General features: G+C 40.3%; 1 protein-coding gene across 2 annotated transcripts in view; it reads right to left on the reverse strand.

Moving 5' to 3' along the window:
• Positions 1 to 9,489, reverse strand: part of LOC105855440 (UDP-glucuronosyltransferase 3A2-like) — a 31,199-nt gene extending 21,710 nt beyond the window's left edge. Inside the window, exons 1-2 of one of the 2 annotated variants that reach the window (XM_076007969.1) lie at positions 9,159 to 9,489; positions 7,794 to 7,895 (exon numbers count right to left, since the gene is read on the reverse strand). In XM_076007969.1, coding sequence (XP_075864084.1) covers positions 7,794 to 7,895; positions 9,159 to 9,252 — 196 coding nt within the window. In that variant the 5' untranslated portion in view covers positions 9,253 to 9,489. Of the gene's footprint in view, positions 1 to 7,793; positions 7,921 to 9,158 lie in introns of both variants that reach the window. The other variant, XM_076007970.1, reaches the window with a different exon arrangement.
• Between the last annotated feature and the right edge of the window lie 1,795 nt (positions 9,490 to 11,284).

Genomic DNA, 11,284 nt, shown 5'->3' on the forward strand with positions numbered 1-11,284 from the left:
CGGACGCTACACCTGACACAGGGGAACTCAGACTGTGAGCTCCCTACCCGCCCGCCCTCCCAGGTGCTGCCGGCACCGTGTTCCCAGGAAAACGGTGCCGACTCAGAGGCTGAGAGACATAGACCCAGCTTGGGCTCCCTGTGGGTGAATTAGGACCAGAAATCCTCTCCCTGGTGGGAATACAGTTTGAACTCTGGGACCCAGAGGTCGGACCTGCAGACCAGATCCCCTGCACCGAGGGCTAGCATTGCCCGGGGCACAGAAGGGTTATACGTGAACAGCCTACTGAGGTGTGTGTGCCTCCAGGGGCGGATCGGTGTCCTAGAGGGCAACCCTCCTCCCAGGAGGAGGCCGTGCACCCAACCCAGGTGGCGTTCCTGTGCAGGGAACCTCCCCGCCGGCATCACAGTCCAGGGAGGCCTGGTGCCTTGTGGTCTGGCCTGCTGACAGAGGCCCAGGAGTAGCTGCGGAGTTGGAGAGGGTGGAAAGAAGCGAGGCCCCCTCCAGACTGCAGGTCTCAGACAGCCCCACCCCCACACCCAGATTTTCTGGCTGAGCCGGACCATTCCAGCCCCGCCCTGACAGCTTTCCCTGGAAGCCAAGGACAGAACTTTCACCCCTGCTAATGGCCTGAGGGCAGGCTTATCCAACCCAGCTCCACTCAGAACAAGAGCTGTTAACAGGACAAAAAATCAACAGCATAACCTGTTCCTCCAAGCAAACGCCACCTACTGACAGGGATGGCATCTTGCACAGCCTTTCCATGGCACCCACTGACTCAATATACAGGGAGTGGCCCAATTTCACCCACAGACACCACTTAACGCCTCAGAAACTAAACAAGGTGTGTGAATACCCAAACAATCACTTAAGGAAAGAAACAACTGATCGACATGGGAAGAAATCAGCGAAAGAACTCAGGAAATATGAAGAACCAAACGGAAAACACACCCCCAAAGAGGAGCACCAGCCCCCTAGAAACGGACACCAACCAAAATCAGGCAACCAATATGACAGAAGAGGAATTTCGTATGTGAATCATAAGAACACTCACCCAGCTGCAACAACAACTCAATGAGCAACACAAAGAAACCACAAAAAGCCTTCAGGATATGGGAAAAGAAATAGACACAATGAAGAAAAGTGTAACCGAACTCCTGGAAATGAAGAATCAATTCAAGGAACTACAAAACACAGTGGAAAGTCTCAAGAACAGGGTAGATCAAACAGAAGAAAGAATCTCAGAGCTTGAAGATAACACCCTCCAATTAAACAAATCAGTCACAGAAATAGAGCAGAGAAACAAGAGAAAAGAGCAAAGCCTACAAGAGCTGTGGGATTATGTGAAGAAACCTAATGTGAGGGTCATAGGGTTACAAGAAGGGGAAGAAGACAACACTCAAGGGTTGGACAAGCTGTTTGAAGATACAATAGAGGAAAATTTCCCAGGCCTTGCTGAAAATCTGTATATACAAGTTCAAGAAGCTCAGAGGACCCCTGGGAGATTCGACGCAAACAGGAAGACGTCACGACATGCAGTCATCAGACTGACCAAAGTATCAACTAAAGAGGCCCTTCTAAGAGCTGTAAGACAAAAGAAGCAAGTAACATTCAAGGGAAAGCCAATTCGAATAACATCAGACTTCTCTAATGAGACTTTACAAGCAAGGAGAGACTGGGGCCCCATTCTCACTCTTTTGAAACAAAACAATGCCCAGCCTAGAATATTATTCCCTGCAAACCTAAGCTTCATATATAAAGGAGAAATAAAAACATTCTCAGACAAGCAAAGGCTCAGAGAATTCACCAAGACAAGACCAGCCCTACAAGAAGTACTTAAAACAGCGTTATGCACGGAACATCATAATAATAACCCACGAATATAAAAACAACCAAAACCCAAAGATATTAAAGGCCAGATATTACAATGGCTCAAGACAGAAATCATAGCAACAACATCCAACCCAACAGAATGATCAGTAATCTACCTTACCTATCAGTTCTCTCAATAAATGTGAATGGCTTCAACTCTCCACTCAAGAGACATAGGCTGGCTGAATGGATAAGAAAATACCGGCCAAGTATATGCTGTCTTCAGGAAACACATCTAACCTGCAAGGATGCATATAGACTAAAAATAAAAGGGTGCAGATCAATATTCCAAGCAAATAGAAGCCAAAAGAAGGCTGGTGTGGCAGTTCTAATTTCAGACGATTTAGTTTTTAAACCAACAAAAGTAGTGAAAGACAAAGAGGGTCATTATATAATGGAGAAGGGCACAGTCCAACAAGAAGAGATAACAATATTAAATATATATGCACCCAACTTAGGTGCACCCAGATTCATAAAGCAAACCTTACTGGAGCTAAGCAAATGGATTAATAGCAACTCCATAATCGCTGGAGATTTCAACACCCCACTGACAGCACGAGACAGATCCTCCAAACAGAAAATTAATAAAGAAATAATGGACTTAAACAAAACTCTAGAACAATTGGGTCTGACTGACATCTACAGAACATTCTACCCAAAATCCACTGAATATACGTTCTTCTCATCAGCTCACAGGACATTCTCTAAGATTGATCATATCCTAGGACACAAAGAAAATCTCAAGAAATTTAAAAAAATAGAAATCATACCATGTACCTTCTCAGATCACAGTGGAATAAAAGGAGAAATCAACCCTAACAGAAACTCACATTTCTACACAAAAACGTGGAAATTAAACAACCACCTACTAAATGATTACTTCGTAAATGAAGAAATCAAGACGGAAATAAAAAAGTTCTCTGAAGAAAACGACAATGGAGAGACAAGTTATCAACTCCTCTGGGACATAGCTAAAGCAGTTCTGAGAGGAAAGTTTATCTCCATAAATGCCTATAACCAAAAGTCAAGAAGATCACAAATAGACAATCTAATGAAATGACTCAAAGAGCTGGAAAAAGAAGAACAGACCAACCCCAAACCCGGCAGAAGTGAAATCAACAAGATCAAATCAGAACTAAATGAAATTGAAAACAGGGAAGCTATTCAGGAGATTAATAAAACAAAAAGTTGGTTCTTTGAAAAAATAAACAAAATTGACACACCATTGGCTAAGCTGACGAAAAGCAGAAAAGAGAAATCTCTAATAAGCTCCATCAGGAATAAAAAAGGAGATATCACAACTGATCCCAAAGAGATACAAGATACAATTTATGAATACTACAAAAATCTTTATGCACACAAACTGGAAAATGTGGAGGAAATGGACAAATTTCTAGAAACACACAGCCTCCCTAGGCTCAACCAGGAAGAAATAGATTCCCTGAACAGACCAATCTCAATAGCTGAAATAGAAACAGCAATTAAATATCTCCCTAAAAAGAAAAGTCCCGGTCCAGATGGCTTCACACCTGAATTTTACCATACTTACAAAGAAGAACTAGTACCTATCTTGCAGAAACTATTCCACAACATCGAGAAGACTGGAAACCTCCCCGACACCTTTTATGAAGTGAATATTACTCTGATACCAAAACCAGGAAAGTATGCAACAAAAAAAGAAAACTACAGACCAATATCCCTAATGAATATAGATGCAAAAATTCTCAACAAAAACTTAGCTAACCGAATCCAGACACTTATCAAAAAAATAATCCACCACGACCAAGTGGGCTTCATCCCAGGGATGCAGGGATGGTTCAACATACGTAAATCTATAAATGCAATTCACCACATAAACAGAAGCAAAAACAAAGACCACATGATTCTTTCAATAGATGCAGAAAAAGCTTTTGACAAAATTCAACACCCTTTCATGATACAAACACTTAAGAAAATAGGCATAGAAGGGACATACTTAAAAATGATACAAGCTATATACGACAGACCCATAGCCAACATCATACTGAATGGGGAAAAATTGAAATCATTCCCACTTAGAACTGGAACCAGACAAGGCTGCCCACTATCTCCACTTCTGTTCAACATAGTGCTGGAAGTCTTGGCTACAGCAATCAGACAGGAAAATGGAATCAAAGGTATCCAAATAGGGGCAGAAGAGATCAAACTTTCACTGTTTGCTGATGATATGATATTGTATCTAGAAAACCTCAAGGATTCAACCAAGAAACTCCTGGAACTGATCAATGAATTTAGTAAAGTCTCAGGATACAAAATCAATACATAGAAATCAGAGGCATTCATATACGCCAACAACAATCTAATTGAGAACCAAATCAAAGACTCAATTCCCTTCACAATAGCAACAAAGAAATTAAAGTACCTAGGAATATACTTAACCAAGGAGGTAAAAGACCTCTACAGGGAGAACTATGAAACACTGAGGAAGGAAATAGCAGAGGATGTAAACAGATGGAAATCCATACCATGCTCGTGGATCGGCAGACTCAATATCATCAAAATGTCTATACTACCCAAACTGATCTACAGATTCAATGCAATACCTATTAAAATCCCATCAGCATTCTTCACAGATATAGAAAAAATAATTTTACGCTTCGTATGGAACCAAAGAAGACCCCGAATATCAAGAGCAATTCTAGGCAACAAAAACAAAGTGGGAGGCATTAATATGCCAGATATCAAACTATACTACAAAGCTGTAGTAATTAAAACAATATGGTATTGGCACAAAAATAGGAATATTGACCAGTGGAACAGATGTGAGAATCCTGATATAAAACCATCCTCATATAGCCATCTCATCTTTGACAAAGCAGACAAAAACATACACTGGGGAAAAGAATCCCTCTTCAATAAATGGTGCTGGGAAAACTGGATAGCCACCTGTAGAAGGCTAAAACAGGACCCACACCTTTCACCTCTCACAAAAACCAACTCACGCTGGATAACAGACTTAAACCTAAGGTATGAAACTATTAGAACTCTAGAGGAAAAAGTTGGAAACACTCTCCTAGACATTGGCCTGGGCAAAGAGTTTATGAAGAAGTCCCCAAAGGCAATCACAGCAGCAACAAAAATAAATAAATGGGACATGATCAAACTACAAAGCTTCTGCACAGCCAAAGAGTCATGAAAGTAAACAGACAACCTACAGAATGGGAGAAAATTTTTGCATCCTATGCATCCGATAAGGGACTGATAACTAGAATATACTTAGAACTCACGAAAATCAGGAAGAAAAAATCAAATAACCACATTAAAAAGTGGGCAAAGGACTTGAACAGAAATTTTTCTAAAGAAGACAGAAGAATGGCCAACAAACATATGAAAAAATGTTCAACATCTCTAATCATCAGGGAAATGCAAATCAAAACCACAATGAGATATCACTTAACCCCAGTGAGAATGGCCTTTATCAAAAAATCTCCAAACAATAAATGCTGGCGTGGTTGCGGAGAGAGAGGAACACTCCTACACTGCTGGTGGGACTGCAAACTAGTTCAACCTCTGTGGAAAGCAATATGGAGATACCTTAAAGCGATACAAGTGAATCTACCATTTGATCCAGCAATCCCATTGCTGGGCATCTACCCAAATGATCCAATGACACTCTACAAAAAAGACACCTGCACTCGAATGTTTATAGCAGCACAATTCATAATTGCAAGGCTGTGGAAACAGCCCAAGTGCCCATCAATCCAAGAATGGATTAATAAAATGTGGTATATGTATACCATGGAGTACTATTCAGCTTTAAGAAACAATGGTGATATAGCACATCTTATATTTTCCTGGTTAGAGCTGGAACCCATACTACTAAGTGAAGTATCCCAAGAATGGAAAAACAAGCACCAGATATATTCTCCAGCAAACTGGTATTAACTGAGTAGCACCTAAGTGGACACATAGGTACTACAGTAATAGGGTATTGGGCAGGTGGGAGGGGGGAGGGGGGTGGGTATATACATACATAATGAGTGAGATGTGCACCATCTGGGGGATGGTCATGATGGAGACTGAGACTTTTGGGGGGAGGGGGGGAAATGGGCATTTATTGAAACCTTAAAATCTGTACCCCCATAATATGCCGAAATAAAAAATAAATAAATAAATAAAAATAATAAACTCTAAACTCCTAGACATATGGTAAAGTGGAAGAAATTCCATGAATTCCTTGAATTATTTATAGATTTTAGTGTACATATATTTATTAAATACTAGAAAGTTTGTAGCTTTCAGTTATTTCTCAAAATCTATTGAACCTCCACAATTAAATTTTAATCTAAAATTTTAATCTAACTTTAAATTTACATTTAATTTCCTTTTGACTTTTGAAATTAAAAATAATTATATTAAATTTTAACATACTACCTTTATTTAATCATACATCCAGTCAAGGCAGATGCAAAGAGATATGAATCATGGTCACCAAAGAATGGGAAATCTAATCCAAAAGATGATTAAAACAGTTTTAAGCAGGGAATTCAAAAGATATTTGTATACCAATGTTCATAGTAGCATTATTCACAATAGTCTAAAAGTGGAAACAAGCCAAAAATCCATCAATGCAAGAATGGATGATTAAAATGTGTGATATGCATAGAATGGAATATTTATAAAGCCTTAAAAAGGAAAGAAATTCTGACACATGCTACAACATGGATGACCCTGGAAGACATTATGCTGAGTGAAACATGGCAGACACAAGAGGACAAATATTGCAGCAGCCCACATATACACAGTACCCAGAAGAGTAAAATTAATAGAGAAATGAAGCAGAATAATGGTCCCCAGGGGCTGGGGCATGAGGCAATGGGGAGTTACTGTTTAATGGGTAGAGTTCCAGTTTATGATGATGAAAAAGTTCTGGAGAGAAATGGTGGTGAGGGTTGTACAACAATGTGAAAGTCCTTAAGGTTACTAAAATGAACACTTTAAAAAGGTTAAAATTGTAGGTTATATATTATGTGCATTTACTACCACAAAAATATAAAAATTAAATTTAAAAAAGTTATGAAAAATTTGTTTTAAAAGTCTGAACACTAACCAAGGTGACCCTTGAAGTTTTATAACAACTCAGAATTTTGTTCCTGAAAGATATTTACTTTTGGATTTTTTTAATATTAAAGCATGAGCAACACTTCCTTATCGAGCAATCCATTGTCACAAGTCCTAAACACACCCAACTGTGCTACTAACCTGCCATGTGACCTTGAGCAAACCTTTCAAGTTCCCTGGGCTTCTGTTTTCTTGTGAGCCAATGGAGAAGAGTTGACAAGATTTATGAGGAGCTTTGTTTTAGCTAAAACTCTTTAGATTTGATGACTCACTTAAGAATTTCTGACATTGCCATGTACATACTCAAGGGTAGCCATTTATTTTTCAGGAATCCATGATGATCCCAATGATCGATTCTATTTTAGCTGCCTGAATAAGGGGCTCCCTGAGAAAGCTTCCTTAAATTTCAAACATCATAAAAGGGGAAAGGGCAATCTATGATATGTCAAAAGAAAAGTGATGCTTATATAGAAGAAGTGTTAAATACGGCCAAATCCTTTGTTCAATATATTTCTAAGCCATGGTATAAAGAAGCATTTATTAAATTAATGTGTATAATTTGTGGATGATTGCTTGGGGTGGAGTAGAAGACAAATAAGGGAGAAAAACAAAAGAGTATGGAGTGTTGATTCCTGGTACACAGGGCCAAGAAGATTTCAAACAGATTTTATGCACATACATGCACACACATGCACATACACCTTCCTCATTCATTCAATTCAAATACATTTTTAAAAATATTTCGCTAAGCCTTTCTATGCAGAAGGCATTTTCCTCTTTTCCTGGAGTACAAGAAATCAACAATTGGTGAGAAAAGATACCTGGTATAATAGAACTTCCTCCCTGACGAAGCATGGTGACATGATGACCATGATCTTGAAGAATCTCAGAGACCCGGTCCATCACTAGGTAATGGCTTCCACCTAAGAACAGTGTACAACTTCAGTTCTGTAATGCAGAGAATACAGTGTCTGATATACATAGGGTGGTTATGTTGAGGAGAGGAAGGGTAGTGAAACAGGAAGCTGACAATGAGTAGAGGAAGACACATTTTGTAACTCTCTCCATCTCCCTCTGGGTAGCACACAGCTCATGACTGCCCAAATGGTTAACCAATGGAAATCCTCCATCAAAGATTGCCCCTTGTGACTCATAGTCTCTAAGCAATGTGATGAGCTTCTCTGTGCTTAGGCTTAGGAGTTACTCATTCTAAGCTAATGCTGCATTTTGAAAAAGGCCTTATGTTGATACTCTACCCAAAAGAAGTAACAGAACTGGTGGAAAATATAGGCATGTTGTTGCACATATCCGTGTGCAGAGCTTCTAAGAGGCAGTCGATCCATCAGAGCCCTAATTCTCACTGATGTACTAGGGGTCTAATAGAGCCTATTAAATGTGTTGACATAAACTCTTAGGGAAGCTCCATCCTGGCATGACCACTTTACTCTGACACATTTTTCTCTTTCATCATCAATCCCTTTGGGAGAAAAGTAAATGAAATAAATCTAAGGGCACAAAATGCAGAATTCACGGTCCCATGAGTCCTTTAAAAACTTTCAGTAGCACAAGTTAAAGGAAGAAGTGTCCAAAACGTCCAAATGACCTGGGTCCTCCCTCAGTCTAGAACAGATCTGCAGGATTCAACTGGATGAAAACAATCCACTGTCCTTACTGTCAGGAAATACTTCCCCTACTGTACTTTGACTCTGGATACAGCTTCAGAAAATGTGCAGGGCTGCCCCAGGAGTACTTTCTGTGACCTGCAAGAACCTGAAACTGCTTGTCATAATTTCTACTGAAAGCTACTGTGCATTGGCTCCCGTAGAGTTTAGGATGAGACTCTAAATGTCCCATTGAGCCCTGCAGAAGGCAGCCCAGGTGCTTATGCTCTGGGATGGATCTCAAACCTCTGGCACCAGCTCTGCACAATGGGGAGTGCATCCTGTATAGGAAGAGAGAGGGAAGTACTTTGATTTTCTGCAAAACTATCTTGCCCACCTCATCAGTAGAGGCCCCTCTCTGCACCACAACTTTGGGAGTCCCGCTTTCCTCCAGCACAGTACAGAATTCCAGTCTGGAAAACCACGTGGATGACTCTCTGATCAAGACTCTCTGATCTTAACCTAAGCCCTAGAAGCAAGGACAACTGTGTCACATGTTTCTGGATTTTCTGGCCAAGCACTCACCTATGGTAGACACTGTCAGGATTTTGGCAGCCTCTGAGAGCAGGATCCCAGGGAGAAGGAAGCCCACCAGAAGCAGCACCCGCTGCCCAGCCATGCTCTCTCTTGCAGAAGCCACAGAGCCCAGCCTGGACTGCACACCCTGGGCCAGGTTAAGGGATCCTGTGTAGCTCAGTGTACCAAAGGTGCTGTGAGCTTAGGAAGAGGTAGGAGACAGCCAGTCTTCTGTCATCTCCTTTGCAGTTCTACCCTTCTCCCGGGGTGATGCTCCATTGGACAATCTGCTTTTCACACCACCCGTTGTCAGTAAGAGGGTGTGGTGAGCTAATCCTTAACCCTGCTGTGTCCTTGTAATTACAGGGCTGTCTGCCTGGTAAATATGTACCAAGAACTAGAAATGGCAGGGATCTCAGTAGATCACGTTGATGACAGCTCCACCCCCAAGCACCCACATCTCCGTTATGTGTGCTCTTCTGAAATCCTGGTGCTCTACCTTTCTGCCAGCTGCCTCATAATGACCTCATACTGCCATCCTGATGCCCCATTTCCTCAGGGACCTCCTTAAAACTTTGAGAGGCTGTCTCAAGCTCAAGAAACAGACTTCCCTAGAAGGGAATCTCCAAGGAGAACGTTTTACCACCCCTGGACTCTCTCTCGGGGCATCTTTAGAAGGTGACATTCATGAAGAGGCACTACTATACTCTGGAAATTCAAGTCTTTACCTGGAAGATTAAACTTCTAAAAGCAAGACTCTAATTCTGAACGAACGTCATAAAATAGGATGAGGAATCTTTCCATAAGCTCCTTGACCACAAGCTAAGGACAGTTTGTCAAATCACCCCGTTGTCCTCTTGGCCTGGGGAGGGCAGGGTCGCTATGCCCATGACTTGCCTTTTTCTTCCCTATCTTCAAACCAACACTGGCCTGAGGATTGGCTTTCAGCGCAACTCTAAACAGGCAGAGAAATGTTTCAATGGACCACGTCTCCAGGGCGAGTGGGCCCTTGAATTCTGTACTATTACTGTTCTCAGATTGCCAGGATAATTTTTTCATATTTAAATTTAAATTTAAAACATTACATTCTTATGCCTTTATGCATCCCTCACATAGCCAAGGCCATCGTGGGAGGGAGGGTGGGGGAGAAAAAGAGAGAGGAGGGGAAAGGTTTACCAGGAATCATAAGGCTCCACCATCTATTATTCTTGCACTTTTCACAACGCTTTTGCAAAATAAAGAACTTGTTATCAAACCCCAAGCTTTTATTGAAAAATTATATTGATAGGCAGTTATTATGCCAGGCATTGTTCTGCTGGGCAGACAGATTTTAAACACATTTTAGAAAATATGTTAACGGCAAAAGCTACTAGGAAAAATGAAACAAGGAAACAGATAGAAAGGGGTAGGTATCAGAAGTGTCAACATTTTAGATACTATGATGCAAACAAACTCTAAAGTATCATAGGAGTATCAGTGATATTGGAACATAAAATTTCATAATACTCATTAGTTGCTTTGTAGAAGAGTTCTATGCCACCATGATAACATAAGAAGAAATTCTTATTTCTTAAGAATGTACCGTAAGTACATTCAAGTCTCTTAAGGTACATTTTGAAGTATTTACAGATGAACACTTACGATGTCTGGGATTTGCTCAAAATAATTTGGTCCGGGGAAGCAAGCTCAGAAGTGGGTGTAAATGTAAAGAAAGGAGAAGTGGGTAGGAAGCTAAGTGTTGGGCATGAGGAAGTTCTACTTTTATAAATGTTTGAAATTTTTCATTAAAATCTTTTTACAACTTTCCCACTATGATTTTATTTTTCCTTCTTATGGCAATATTTGCTGTATAGACTTAAGACCACATTGTTAGATGCATACACACTGACAATTATAGTTTCAGGTACCTTATTTTCCCAGTGAAACAGTTAATTTTTATTCTGAAACACCATTTTTGTTTCTAATAATGCTTTTCACCCAAAATCATTTTATCTGATATTAATACTGTCTAGTTTTTATTTTTTATTAATATATCATGACCTATCTTCTCCTATCACTTTGTATGCAACCCTCCTGTATCCTCATATTTTAGATGTGTCTCTGGACATAAAAATTAGTTTCATATTGTTAATCAG

Source organism: Microcebus murinus, chromosome 11 (genome assembly GCF_040939455.1).
Source record: "Microcebus murinus isolate Inina chromosome 11, M.murinus_Inina_mat1.0, whole genome shotgun sequence".
NCBI classification, from domain to species: domain Eukaryota; kingdom Metazoa; phylum Chordata; class Mammalia; order Primates; family Cheirogaleidae; genus Microcebus; species Microcebus murinus.